Genomic DNA, 15,431 nt, shown 5'->3' with positions numbered 1-15,431 from the left:
TTAGCAACGACAGGCCAGGAAAGGTGTAAAATGCGTGTTGAAGTCGCAAATACCTTCTATTGCTTTTCGAGGTGTACAATTTACATATTTAGAGTCTGTTAGAGCAAATGTTTGCAGAATACGTCTTCTTTTTAAGTGTCTGAAAACCCTAGCCTTACTGGAAATTACATCGCTTTATGTGTTATAAGGACATGTCTAGACGATTCTTATCGTCAATATTTTTTAGTTTAGCCACATTTGAAACAGTCTTCCTATACTATAACCTACCTAACTCTTGTTGTGCCAAAGACTAGTACAGTGACTAGACTGTTTGTGTCGGTTCCTTCCTTTTTCCGAAACAGCAGACACGATGATGATAGAACAGGAAGTCTTCAGTGAGCTTCATTCTGCCGCTGAGTAGTCGTTTTTTTACTGTGTTATGGTCAACCATGGCATCCAGTATTTTTACCTCAGTCACAAGACTAGCTGTTTTTATTTTTGTAACGTCTTTAGTGAGTTGTCTTCAAGTGATTTCAGCTATTAATGCACCTAATTTACCCAGGCAAGGGGTTGTTTCATCAGACCAAATACTACGCAATCTTATTGACTACGAAACCTACTATTTTGATCAGAAGGTAAGTTATGTACCAATGGTAGTTTAATGCAAGTGCAGAATCTGTTACTTGCTTGCTTACTTACTATCTTCTAGCGTAGCCAAAACTATTATTAACCATCAGATGTGTTCTTACTACTGTGGGTCTAAAAATGTAACAGGAGAATGTATTGTTTCTAGTTGGAGTTACTTAATTCACTGCAAAAACAACCGATAGTGTATGAACTATATGAAACATTGGTCTTAACGCCAGTGACACCGCTGTCAAAACCGCTCGGTAAAAACGCCTCTACTGTACTGTACAATTGTGGTCTTTTTGCAGTGGGTGTATCCGGTATTTATTTATATTTTTATGCAAACTATTTTTATTTTTATAGCGTGCAATTTGGTAAAAACAACAATTAGAATATGCAATATACAAAGTAGCAGCACACAAGCGTTTAAACGATTTGATTATACTCCTCAATGCTGTCTTTAATGCCAGACAGTTGTCTTTTGTTTAAATACTGTGAAGATCCTCCAGGCTACGTGCAAGACTTCAATCTGCACTGAATGAAGACAGTTACCTGCAGATACAGTGTTTCAATGTGCAATAGGCTAGGCTTCACCAGTACATAAACATGTTTAGCACCACACAATATAACTTGCTTGCAAAATTCACGGTTATCTTACAGTAAACAAACAAACTTTTGCTTTCACATGGTGACAAACTTAGTAGTCACCATATAGAAAACAGCTAAAGGCTCCTTCTAAGTCTAATCCGGTTTCCTGTTCAATAGTAGGATTTGTTTATAATGGGCCTGTTCACGCACTGAAGAACCTCAGTGTGTTTTTTAAAGCAAAAAAAAAACAATGGTCAATGCCTGCAAAGGAAATGAACAGCTTCTGAAACTCAAAATACATTTTCTACAGGAACAGCTTTTACTTGGTGTCACAGTAAATGGTCAGTGTTAAGTAGATACGTTTCCTGTGGTTTGATTCAAAATGGTAGATGTAGAAGCCTGACGTTGTATTGCGTTTGGTGTAGGGAAAGTTTAATTATTTTCAGCATATCTGAACTGTGAAACTGCTGAACTGTTACTTTTGTTTCCGTTCAGATACAAAACGTGTTCACTTATAAACCCAGGAGCGGAACTTTGTCGTTTGAAAGTCACAAGACTCCTGGCCCTATCAGTTTTATTTATAGCAAATCGGGATTCAAAGTTCATATTTCCATTCAAAGTCTGTAGCTTGGGTAAAGGTGTCTGCCAAATAAATAAATACATAATAATACAAAATGATAATCATCTTCAAAACTTCTCTCTTGTTTCCTGGGATTTAATTAAAGTACTATGGTAATCTGTAGTTCTAATGTTGCCCAAAAGATGGCGGTACATGATGAACTCATTGACAACAACGCATTTAAAAGAAATACACAAAACAAACAGGAGAGCAACTTTTCAGTTGTGAGTGAAAATAAAAATGTAGTCATTTTAAAACCCAAAGATGAAATACAGCATGTTGCATTGCAGTGTGCTAAAATCTAAAATGGTTATTCTGGAACATATTTCAATATTTGGTTGATATAACACTGATATTTAATGAATAATCTCGTACATTGTTGCAGTTAGTTTTTATTTTTGTCACTAATATGTACCTATTTCTCTGTGCTTTCTGGGTACAGGAATTGAAATTTGTGATTCTGTCCTTGCCCCTGTCCCTCAGACATCCTGTCTTCTGGTTACCAAGGGAACCATATCAAGGGGGTGGACTGGAGGTTGTGTTAAAGAGAAAGGAATCTGAACTATGACCATCCTCATTTTAGTTCATTCATATTGGTATATAGAACCTGTATAGCTTGCATAATGTGTAGTCAACACAATAGGCAAAAGATACAGTAGGTAGTACAAAGTAGCACTTGTGTAAGTGGGCTGTTCCTCACAAGCCAGGCTGAGTCACAATAGACAAAACAGCATATCTGATTAATAACAGGATTGATAGAAGGACCTCCAGTAATAATCTGTAATCTGTGAGGAATGATCTGCATGCCTCTGGGTCCCTACAGCCAGGACCCTGCATCTTAATAACAGTGCTATGGCAGTTTGAATCTAACCCTTTCTATATCTCATTGTATTGTTGAGTTTCACTGATGATGAATGTGCAAGATGTTAAAACAGTTTGAGCAGTTTTGCTGGAAGGAAATCCTTTCTGCACTGAATCTGCTAGAGAGGAAGAGTGAGAACATCAGGAAGTCTCAGAACAGCCAAAAATCTAAAGACAATCGAAGCGCTTTCCTTCAGTAAAATAAAATACACCTGGGGGAGTTTAGCCTTTTGTGTCTCTGTCTTCAAACGCATGTGCAGTATGTCCTCCTTACTGGTTTGATTTTGTAGTTTGAGGGCAAGCGATCGTAGCAGACCAGATCTGAAAGCTCTTTACTCAGTATGAAGTATATTGTAAATAACCACTCCCTGTCTAAAGACACTTTGGGGTTTGGGTTCTATTGATTGTGAGTAGTGTTAATAAGATGCCTATTGTATAGCCGTTCGGTCCATTTCCGTTTTTATTGAGTTGGATTATGCAACTAGAATTGCTGTATATATATTTGTAATATGACAAGCATTTACATTTCTTGTCGACAAAGCACTTTGACAGAGAGTGCTGTTGGAGCTGCTTCAGAATTGGTCTCAGCTAAAGTGCCAGCATCTAGAGTGCAGTCTGGATTGGGATTTGCAGTATATTTTAATTGATTTTTGGATCATCTTGCACATCTTGTACACCAGGTAAAGTTGCATTTCATTCAGCTACCCACACAAAACATAAATTGGATTCTCAGCAAAGGGAGTAGGCTTAAATATGTTTACAGCAGTCTCTGCTGGGTCTTGCCAGCACAGGTCGACAGCAGCACTACCCAGCACTGCCACAAGAGGGCAACACATGAATGCAGCCCAGCATGACACCCAGGCATCCATATCAATTCCTTTATGCAGCATTAGTTATTATGTTTAATTAAAATATCTTTAAAAAAAATCAAATATGAACTTTCTTTTTTGCAGTCTTTATTTTCTCATAACATTTGTGAATCAAAGTATGCTATTTTTAATTGTTTAGTTACAGCAGTAACTAAACAATTAAACATCAGTAACAGCAGTGTGGAGTAGTGGGTAGGGCTTTGGACTCTTGACCGGAGGGTTGTGGGTTCAATCCCAGGTGGAGGACACTGCTGCTGTACCCTTGAGCAAGGTACTTTACCTAGATTGCTCCAGTAAAAAACCCAACTGCTAAATGGGTAATTGTATGTAAAAATAATGTGATATCTTGTAACAATTGTAAGTCGCCCTGGATAAGGGTGTCTGCTAAGAAATAATTAATAATAATAAATAAATGATAACTTTGTGTATGTAACTACATAAAAAAAGTACATGTAATAATAAACATTTAGTTTATTAAATATCCTGCTTGATTTTAACCATGATTACTGTACTACTTGAATTGGCTATCTGCTGTTGGTATGGAATTGCAAAAGATATTTGAGCATTTCTAAGTTTTACAAAGAGCTTTTTACCTATACACTATGGCTTATTAAGCTTATAGAAAAGGCTATAATGGATCAGACCGCTATGCAGTGGGAGTCCTCTGTCCGTCCCTAACCGAAAATAGAAAGATTGTTCTTTGTGCAGGTTAAAATTCACAGGTTTCATGTAATTGGGAATGCAGCTAGATGCTTTGAGAGTGGGAAGTTTTCCAGAAGGTTTGCAGGGTGTATTTTTAAATAGGGAACATCTCTTTTGTATGCACACAGCGGTGGCATTTCTCTAATTTTCTCTCTGAAGTTTTCTGTCGTTTCCAAATCCAAATGGGGACAGTACAGAAATAGGAAGGGCACTCAATGAGTTTAATGAATGGAAATCTCAGAGCTGGAACTAATTTGGCATTCCTCAAACTGGCTCTGGATTTAATACAAATTGAGTCTAATTATCCCCCCACACAACTAAAGGACTGTCTGTCCGAAGCAGAGGTGGCACAACGCCAGCCAGTGTGTTTCTGTGTGAAGAAGCCCCTGATTCACACTGTATCTCTTGGAAGTGCCCGTCCTTCTATCGATTAGACTCTGCCCTTGATCTCATTGCCACATGTTTCCTTGAGGATTGGCAGTCCGGTTTTCAATAACATTTTCATGTGCATTTTCAAATTATGCATTATGGAGTGCCAAATGAGAGTTTTGTGTTTTAATACCTGGGGGAGGTCAGGGTGTGTTCTCCTTAACTTGAGTCACAACACACAAATAGTGCTTTTAATTGATCCACACCTTGGTGTAATTGCTGGTTTATGCAAATAAATGGTTAACTTGATCAACACTATCCCAGTTGATTTCAATGTATAATTCCCTGCATAGAAAAATAAGACAGTATTGGTCTTCCTACATTATGGCCCATTTTTCCTGCCACAGTGCTATAAGTTAAGGTACTATGACACTACCTGAGTCTTAAATACTATATTTATTCCATGCTACACATGTGATTTTAGATGAGTCGGGTGGGTTCCTATTACCTGTAACATGTTATGAAAGGGGAGAGCACTTCGATCAAACTTAAAAGTAAAACAAAAAAGTTACCCAAAATGCATTTAATCACGTCCCCCATTCCTTTTGGGCATTCAGTAATTCTGTCTAAACAGTAGTATAGAATTCTGGATCCGTTGCCCCAGGTGACAATCTTGTCAACAACTTTTTATTTGACCTTTTCATTTATTCCAGATTGATCACTTTGGATTTGCTGAAGATTCGACTTTCAAGCAAAGATACCTATTAGCTGATCAACACTGGCGTAAAGATGGAGGTCCCATTCTTTTTTACACTGGCAACGAAGGAGATATTGCATGGTTCTGTAACAACACGGTAATGTGTTTTTTAGGAGCTGGACTTTTTATCTTCTGAAATGTTGTTATGCTGTTGCTGTAGTTTCTAAAACAACATGTTTGTCAGATAAGCCAATTTAAGGGAATTGCCCAAATCCTTTTTGTTTTGCTTGTCGAGAGAGCGCCTATTTTTGGTTAATAGTTTGTTCTCCGCAGGGTTTCATGTGGGATGTGGCGGAGGAGCTGGGAGCGTTGCTAGTGTTTGCCGAACACAGATACTATGGGGATTCCCTGCCTTTCGGAGAGCAGTCCTACAGTGTGAGTATATTCAGACCTCTGTGTCTGCCCTATGGTGCCCATACTAATATTCTCATTGTTGTATTGATCCTGTTTGTGTAGGGTCTTGGTAGTTAGCATGTATGGATTTTATGTATTTACATTTCTGCTACTGCATGTACATACTGTAAATGGAATGCAGAAGAAACACTGTGAATCTACAGTGGCAAATGTTAAGGAAGACTTATGGAGTTTAAAGCACTGGTTATCAATACTTTATTAAAGTGATTGTAGCTTACAAAAGGTTGTGTACTTCTGTTCATTATATTGGTCTCAAGTGTACATGTATTTTTATTTTAAAACATGATAGCTGGATCAACGCTACATCTCGGTTTGCAAGCATTGCTTTCACTTAGTGTTAAACTTCACCTGGAGGGTGATGTCATTTGAGACCTGTTCAGCATGGAAGTTCAAATCTGGTGAGAGAGGGCATTATTTTGTTAGCTACAATTATGTTAATGCGTAATTACAGGATTTAGCCACCAGGTGGTGCTACCAAGTTTCAGGTGTAAACTCCAGTGCTTTTAGCCACAGTATTAACCTTTTCAACACTTTGTAACTATAAAGGAATATAACCAATTGACTAATTTAAAGAAATGATAACCCGCAAGGTGTTTGGTGTGGTAGTATTTCGATCCGTCACTGTTGAGATTGATTCATTGAACAGACCACTTTGTCTTTTTCTTGGGAAAGCATTTAATCTAGCATGTGTTGTGTCTGCTAGAAAGAATGCTCAGAATCTCTGGCTAGCGTGATTTACTTTCTACCCGTATGCCCTCCCACTTCCCGGTAGGATGCGAAGCACCTCAACTTCTTGACATCGGAGCAGGCTCTGGCTGACTTTGCCGTGTTAGCAGAACATCTGAAGCTAAATTTGCCTGGTGCCAAACACAGCCCCGTCATTGCTATTGGAGGATCTTATGGAGGAATGTTGGCTGCTTGGTTTAGAATGAAGTATCCGCACGTAGTTGTTGGGTGAGTTCTGAAAATGCTCTGTTATCACAGTACTGAGCATTTTTGTGTTCATACTTGGTGCTTCACAGTCTTCTTGCCAAAAAGTGCTGCCTTATACCATCATTTGTAAATGTTGCACTCTGGATATTACATGAATATAATTAAAGCACAACATACTACAGACAATCACACTGATGAAGGCATTTGACCTAAAATAAATAGGATGTGCTTGCTGCTCTGATGACTATTTCATATTCTGTCTTTCAGTGCCTTGGCTTCATCTGCCCCGATCTGGCAGTTTAAAGATTTGGTCCCCTGTGATGTTTTCTATAAGATTGTGACTGATGATTTCTCAGAGTCTGGGAAGGGGTGTTCTGAAAGCATCAGGCGCTCCTGGAAGGCAGTGGACAATCTCACATCTACAGGTACATTGCACATTACTAACATTGCATTTAGTAATGTGCTGTGAGGCAATTTGAGTTCCTTGTCTTTGACATTAAAGGCCAACCCCCAAACGCTTGTTGATTAGTAAAGGGTTATGTAGCTTGAAGTGATGGTTGTTGTTCCTTGGCTCGTTGCAGACGGCGGGCTGCAGTGGCTGTCTGAAGCATTTCACCTCTGCTCTCCATTGAAGTCCAAAGAGCATGCTTTGTTTTTCAAGTCCTGGCTGAGTGAGACCTGGGTGAACCTGGCCATGGTGGATTACCCATACGAGGCCAACTTCCTACAACCTCTACCAGCCTGGCCAATTCAGGTCATCCAAATCCCAACGACATATATGTATATATTACAAAGAGTGGCACTGGCAAGCTCAGTTCTGTGCTGACGTGAATCTCTCTCATCTCTCTCTCTCTCTCTCTCTCTCTCTCTCTCTCTCTCTCTCTCTCTCTCCTCTCTCTCCTCTCCTCTCTCTCTCTCTCTCTCTCTCTCTCTCTCTCTCTCTCCTCTCTCTCTCTCTCTCTCTCTCTCTCTCTCTCTCTCTCTCTCTCTCTCTCTCTCTCTCTCTCTCTCTCTCTCTCTCTCTCTCTCTCTCTGGTGGATTTGTGGTGTTGTCTAATGTGCACTAGAAGTCTATTTTTTCTAAACTTAATTTCAAATATTTTGTTTTGCTCACTTATGTTGCTATGATAATATGCAAAAATATGATTTGCTTTTGCGGGATGATTTAGGAATTAACCCCGAAAATCCCAGGATTTCCCACACTGCAGCTGCCTACAAATCTGCATGCAATATGCAGCATCAACAGTATTGCTGTATTGTCACAAATTGTCACTAATACAAAAAAAAAGACAATCTCATCCAGTGCTGTTTTTTTTGTGAAATATCTGTGCAGTCTTGTTGCTTGCCCCCTTTCCCACTTGCCTCACAAGTACAATTAAATAGGTTCAGCAGAGAGAGATACAAAATGCTAATTCTTCAGCTGTTTGTCTCAGTGGCGGTAATGTATGCGACCCCTATGGGTGATTTAAGCGGTTTAGGCAGGAGCCGTAAAGAGGAGCTTTTTAATGACAAAGCTAATGTGATTATCTTAGTGACTGTGAGAGGGGTATTGAGGGCTTAGGGGAAAGAAATCTGTTGGCAGAGCTGAATGTATCTGCTTAATCCCTTCTGAAAAGTGGGTGGAAGATGCTTCGGAGAGCAAATGCTGTTTTTTTTCTGGTGTAAATTGCTGGTCTCCAGTGGAAGAGGCTGTTTGCAGCTTTGCTCACCCACTGACCTCCTTCTTCAGACCCACACAAAAGCTGTGGAGAGAAAGCCTTTGCTGATAAAGTGCCTCTCCGTGCCTCGCCAGCATCAGGCATCCCCTCGCGATTACACGGCACAAATAAACAGCATCACCCTTTCTTGTATGAGTAAACTGCATGAAATATTTAAATATAGGTGCAACGTGAAGGTTGTGTATCGTATAATCTTGCAGATAGGTAAGTTTGCTCATCTGCAGAACTATTTTAGTAGTTAAGATACAGAAAAAAAATTACTGTCACAGTTATAAGCCCACTATTGTATGGTGAATATGATTTCAGCCTGCAGGTTTAGAACCTAACAAAGCTGTGTAAGAAGATGTCGTTTGAGATAAAGTTGCACCATGTCACATCTGTGCTTGTTCCTGTGGGGTTTGGAGATATTGCTATTATTATGTGGGCTAAGGAAGCCCACATACATAATTCAATCCTGTCTAATTTGTATAGTTCATAGCTAATTCCTTCAAGACCAGTGATTTGGAACATCCTCTACTTAGATAGAGTATAAATAGCTGTCACTTCTGCTTTCACTTGTGCTAAATTGAGTTTCTTTAGATTTTTCTGTGTTTTGCTTATTTTTTCTATTACTTTCTAATTTAACCCTTCACTGTTATGGTTGTGTACACAGATGAAAGGTTTGTTTTGGATGTACACAAAATGTTTAAATGATCAGATTCATCTAGATTTTGTAATCGGTTAAACATTTTGTATATGTTACAATTACAATTTTTTTCTCAATAGGTTGTCTGTAAATTTCTAAGAGAACCGTCATTGCCAGACAAAGATTTACTACAAAACATTTTCCAGGCTGTGAATGTGTACTACAACCACACAGGGAACACCCAATGTTTGAATACTTCACAGACTGCCACTGGTAATCTGGGCTACATAGGCTGGTACTATCAGGTAAATCTAAACTTTCTTTTTATGCTTGTTTTAGGAACAGCTAGTGAAGGGGTTGAATACAAATAATAAATAAAATAGGATACAGGTCTCAAAGGCATAATCCCGGACAACTCATCAACATAAGGGAAATTAGGATCAGAATATAGTGAAGCAGAAATAAAATGCACATTCCAGATATATATTGACATATAAGCACAGTAATACCCTGCACAGCAGGAATTACTAGAGATTCTGTCCGGTGATAACACAAGGATATACAGCAATGGCCAAACGTTTGGCATCACCCTATAGAATTAAATAATTTTGCTTCATAAAATCTAATTAAACCTGTTGAAATAATGTTACGTTAACATATTGAATTACATACTGCTTTTGTAGTTTTCCATATCCTTAACAAAAAACTGACAAGAATTGAAACATTTGACATTCCGAAATCTAACTGAAAAAGCCTTCCAGTAGGCTTTTTCAGTGTTATTTTGTAGTGTTTTTAATTGCATGATATTAAATAAGAGCTAAATTATGTTCTCAATCCTAAAATTCTAGGTGATGGGAAACTTTTGTCCATATCTGCAGTGGAGGTCACACATTTATTATTATTATTATTATTATTATTATTATTATTATTATTATTATTATTTATTTCTTAGCAGACGCCCTTATCCAGGGTGACTTACAATCGTAAACAAATACATTTCAAGTGTTACAATACAAGTAATACAATAAGAGCAAGAAATACAATAACTTTTGTACAAGCAAAGTACAAGTGTGACAAACCACAATTCAATAATACAGCAGATAATAGTGATAGTTACATCAGGATATGATTAAATACAAAGTACTGCAGGTTAAACACTTGGCAGATTACTGTAATCTGAAGTACAGGATTAAATGCAGTAAAATAGGGGGCAGATAAAAGCAAAATAAAGCACATTTACATGAAGGGTGATAGTGTCCCAGGATACAAACAGAGGAGTTCTACAGGTGCTCTTTGAAGAGGTGAGTCTTGAGGAGGCGCCGGAATGTGGTCAGGGACTGGGCAGTCCTGACATCTGTAGGAAGGTCATTCCACCACTGCGGAGCACGGGTGGAGAAGGAGCGGGCTCTCCCTTGTCCCCCTATTCCTTACTTACATTGTCTGCTTGCATTATGATTGGCGCATCAGAAAAGCAGCGCTAGTAATATTTGGTTCTCTGTCTGCAGGCCTGTACAGAGATGGTGATGCCCATGTGTTCCAATGGCGTCAGTGACATGTTTGAGCCCCAGCAGTGGGACTTCAAAGCCTTCTCTGATGATTGTTCACAACAGTTTGGAGTGAGACCCCGAGCTGACTGGGCCACGACCGCGTACGGAGGAAAGAATATCAGCTCTCATAGCAACATTATCTTCAGGTGAGACAGTTCAAGCCCTGGGTCTGCATTAGACACTGGCCTAAGTGATCGGCAGCATTTCTGATGTGTTTGAGCAGCTCCTTGCCCTACTGCTAGTGACCACTGCAGGTTTTGTTTTTGTCCTCGCTGATTCTGAGCTTCAGGTAATTTGCGTGGTGTTTCATTGATCTTTTAAAAGGGAAACAATACACGTCCGTTTCCACAGAAACACTTTGTTATACCATTATAGGAGTTCTGGACTTTCTGTACTAACAGCTGTTTAAATTGAAGTCCGAAGCGATGATTAGAAAGGTGTCATTAAATCTATTTGTAAAACACTGGTTGAAAATGACAACATGCACCATTTTCTGTCAGCCACTATGTTGTAGAGTTGACCAGTATCGACACGGAGTGGCTATAAGGGGCTTGTTCAAAGTGTCTGACATTTCATCCATAACAATGGAGCACTCAATCGTGAAATATATATATATAAAAAAACTGTGTTAAACTACTGTATTCTTTATCCAAGTACAGTAAAGTGCAGTCTTTACTGTACATTCTCTAGAGCTTAGTCTTATGCTGTGCTAAAAGACTTTTACTATTAGAGAAACCATTTGATCTGAGGACATTGTAGTTCATATAGACAGAGGAAACATAGCTGTAGTTAAATACTAAGCTGGGTTTTGTACCCCTAAGCTATATTTCAGCGAGCTTCTCTGTCCTTATTACTACAGTCAAAAATACATTAACAAGCATCTGGCTGTATACATAGCTTTAACTGCTTTGTGCGTGTTAAAAGTGAGACAGCAGCACTTTGCAGAATTTGGGGAAAAAAACTTTTCTTTTTCTTTTCACAATGAAAGCCTCTAGGAGAAAGCTTCCTTTCTGATTTGGGAAGATTTAACAGGAGTTTTTTGGCCTGGTAAACTACTTGGATTGGCTGAAAGCCTGAAGCTTTTATTTGGGGCTGCTTGTTGTTGTGCTCTTTCAGACCCAGCAGGACGGTGGCTTCAAGTCAACAGCTTTTAAAGAATGTAGTGGACTCAAATCTGCACCTTCCTGCTGTAGTTTAATGGATATAACGTGAACAGCAAGTTCAAATGGTAGAGGGACTTTGATATTTCCATTGATGATCATATATCTAGTTTTATAATAAACTCGTTGTATGTTTACAACAAAAAGCAGGCCTCCAGTTGGTGTGCATTCTCCAAAAGACGTTTTCATCTTCAGTTGTCACACTGTGTGCCAAATAACCATATTCTTGCATCTATTTGCAGGATTAAGAGTATATAAATGGCACCTAAAAAATCTGCTAAAACAGAATATTGGAGGCAGGATTATGGCATGATTTATTTTCATAATGTACTGACGCAAATTATGGAAACTATTTTAAATATGATCCAAGTGGATGGAGCATTTGTTCTTTATTTTACCCAAAAGATGATTTTCCTGAGTTGTGATTTTCAGGATTGATACACTATTCAATGTAGTGCTGTCCTGAGCCAGAAACCTATCTTTGAAGAGAACATGCCATACCCAGTCATTCCACATCGATAATAAGTGCATCACATTTCTGCCCTTGTGCGCATTAAAATGTTGTGCATATTTTTTAAGAGGAGATGATTATCTATTTAGTGATACCAATATATTTAGTAAGTAGTCTGAGTGAGGGTATGTAGTTTAAAAAAAAATAAAAAAGTTGTAGTGTGATGATGTACACTTAATGTTTAATGTTTATTTACACTAGAAGGCAATGAAAATGTCCTTTAAATATACAGATTGAAATGTGTACCTGAGAACTGTACGTTTTCATGTTTCTAGGGATTGACATTGTTTTTGTTTTGCAGCAATGGAGGCTTGGATCCCTGGTCAGGTGGGGGAGTCAATGTACATATCTCAGAGTCTCTGGTTACCATAGTAATCCCTGAAGGAGCTCACCACTTGGATCTGCGCTTTAACAATCCTTCTGACCCCCAGTCTGTGCTCAAGGCCCGGGCCCTGGAAGTACAGTACATGAAGCAGTGGATTAAAGAGGCTACTCTAAACCCAGGATCCCAGAGTAATAAAATTGTGTAGGCCTCGTTATCGGGCCTGTTTTAAGAACAAAGTCATGATTATGGGAAAATCTTTTTTTTTTTTTTTTTTAATTTATGATAAATAATAAAAAAAAATGTATCAATTCAAAAACGAAATCTTCAAACTAAGTATGAAGCAACCACCATTTCATGTTTTATGCTGTTGCTGTCAACGCACCAAATGTTTGGCAATGCTGTATTTTAATTCAGTTTTTTGACACAGGTATGTCAAAAATGTAAGTCTTTAACGTGACTATATGTTTTGATATGTGCAGTTTAAAAAGATTTTGACGTGCTTGTGCACAAGCTTTTATTGGTAGAAATGGATCAGGGAATGTTTTGAATATTGTGGCTTAAAATCACTTGAAGCTGTTGTTGAAGCTAATGTGTTTTACATTTTATTATTGCACTATTTTAAACAGATGTTTCTTTAAGGGTGGATGAAATGTTCTCTGGTATTTTATAGTACCACTATTAGATGTGCGCCTTTGCTGATTTTGAATAAGTGTTAGATGGTTGTATTGCACACAAATCCCTTGCTGTTTCGGCGCGTACCTGATGGGTTCAAATGCATGCCTATAAAAGTGTTCAGTAAACCATAGGAAACTCTAACCTGAACACTATTGTTAACGTTACTGATTTTCAAAGGCTTTCATTTACTAAGATTTTGCTCCAGGCCACAGGATGGAAGTAAGAATCTGAACCATTCAGGTATTTACAATGAACTAAATTGAACAATGTCCACACTGCCTAAATAGTGCGCGATCAACAGATGATGAAATATGATTGCCATTCACTGATGATCGGAATTACATATGTAGTGTGACTAGGATAATGGCAGGCCATACAAAAGAAAAGCTCAGGTGTTACTTCTTTTTTTTTTTTTTTAATTCTCAACATACTGTACCAGGGCTGGACCCTCCATTAAATATTGATTATGTCTTGGCTGTTAAAGAAAACTTTACTTTCCTTCTTATGAGACATAGTCATAATTGAGACATGATCATAAATTTCCCAGAGGGAAAAGAAAGCTGCTTTAGCCTTTTCAGTCCTGACGGGACCTCAAGATCCCACCTTATCTTAGAGGCGTATGTTAACATAGTTCCCAGTCTGAGGTAGTGTATACTGCAGCCGTCAGATGGCTCGTGGGATCGGAGGACGCCCACTGAACCTTCCATTTCCCTGACCTCTGTGGGGAATTGCTGCGGAAAGGAAAAAAATAATTGGGCATTCTAAATAGGGGAGAAAATCAGGGGGTACAATAATTGGATGCACTAAATAAAATAAATATAAATGTTTTGAATTATGTAACTTAATTTCGCATTCTTCTGCTTGACAAAAATAATTCAGGACTGAAAAGGTTAAACTAAAAGACTCTACACCTTGTAACTACGAATTTGAAGATGGTTCTGTGTAGGTGATTGTTTACGTGGCAGACTATTCAAGCATTTAGACTAAAGGTCCTCTATGCACGTTGAACAGTTCAGATTTAATACAGCCTGTGGCGTTTATTTGGCAAAGAAGACTTGGAAAGCAAAACCGCATTTTGGAATGGCTGTTAAAATTCACTCTTAAGTTACACATGCCCATGAAAAGAGAGTAATTCACTGCTTTTACAAGAAGCCACACATTACCATGAATAGAATGAAATGCATTTCCCCTTTTCAGAGGTGGTCTGCTTCTGAAGACATGCCGTACTTTTTGCCTCACAATTTATCACCTCAGAAGTTCCAAGATTGTTGGGCCAGCACGGCTCTGTTTACTGCTAACCTGACTTCTATATATTGTTAAATTACTCATAATGACTTTTCATAAAGTTATGTTATTAAACTGAGTAGACAGATCATGGTAAGCCAGTACCAATACAGTTGCCTTTTGAAACAATTGCCTACTGTGAACACCATTCACTATTGCTTGTTTTTAGGTAAATTCAGCTGCCTGCCCATAACGTTTTGAATTCTGTGAGACCCACCTGCACTGTAGTTAGTCTGTGTCTTATTTCAAGCTCTACTCTCTTTACCCCAACCTCTAAATGATACTGCCCTTCCGGCTTGATAGTGCTCCAAATATTTTTTGCAAACAAGAGGTTTTGTCTGAGTGAGTATGTCTTGCTAAACATTTGATAATACATGTTTCAGCTGTCTTTAGACCTGACATGTGGATCTCTTGCTGTTTCTGAATTGAATTTCACAAATTGATTTTTTAAAAATGATTTTCTTCAAAATAAAAATTGTGTTCACACAAGTGTGTGTGTATTCTTAATTGTCAAAAATGGTTGAATTAATCTACCATCCACAATATGTACCTCTAAATCACTGCCCTAATATTTAATTTTTTTTACATTTTTTTTTTTTGTGCAAATTATACAGCAACATAAAGAGTTGCACTGTACTGTTGTTGGCTATGCTTTTGGTATTTACTCTGGAAGCCAAACCTGGGAATTATACTGAATGCAAGTCCCTGAAGGAAGTTGTGCTTTAAATGGTTTCCATGGAAATTATTATGACTGGTACTGAATAAGAAATTGGGTAATCACATCCACATGAGTAGATTAGGATGAATTCAAATGGTAGAATGTCCTGCTAATCATACTGAATGCGTTGTGGCCAATTGCAGAGCAAAC

The 15,431-nt window shown here is 38.3% G+C and overlaps 1 protein-coding gene across 1 annotated transcript; it reads left to right on the top strand.

The window, feature by feature from the left end:
• The first annotated feature begins 36 nt into the window (after positions 1 to 36).
• Positions 37 to 15,052, top strand: LOC117406580 (lysosomal Pro-X carboxypeptidase-like). Its single transcript, XM_034922802.2, has 9 exons — positions 37 to 614; positions 5,328 to 5,468; positions 5,645 to 5,746; positions 6,558 to 6,739; positions 6,986 to 7,143; positions 7,300 to 7,472; positions 9,202 to 9,366; positions 10,567 to 10,754; positions 12,581 to 15,052. The coding sequence occupies exons 1-9, from the start codon at positions 429 to 431 to the stop codon at positions 12,807 to 12,809; spliced, it is 1,524 nt and encodes a 507-aa protein (XP_034778693.2). The 5' UTR covers positions 37 to 428; the 3' UTR covers positions 12,810 to 15,052.
• The last annotated feature ends 379 nt before the right edge of the window (positions 15,053 to 15,431 follow it).

This window comes from Acipenser ruthenus, chromosome 8 (genome assembly GCF_902713425.1).
Source record: "Acipenser ruthenus chromosome 8, fAciRut3.2 maternal haplotype, whole genome shotgun sequence".
Classification (NCBI taxonomy): domain Eukaryota; kingdom Metazoa; phylum Chordata; class Actinopteri; order Acipenseriformes; family Acipenseridae; genus Acipenser; species Acipenser ruthenus.
Note: the sequence above shows the minus strand (reverse complement) of the source record. Positions and strands in the feature narration are given on the sequence as shown.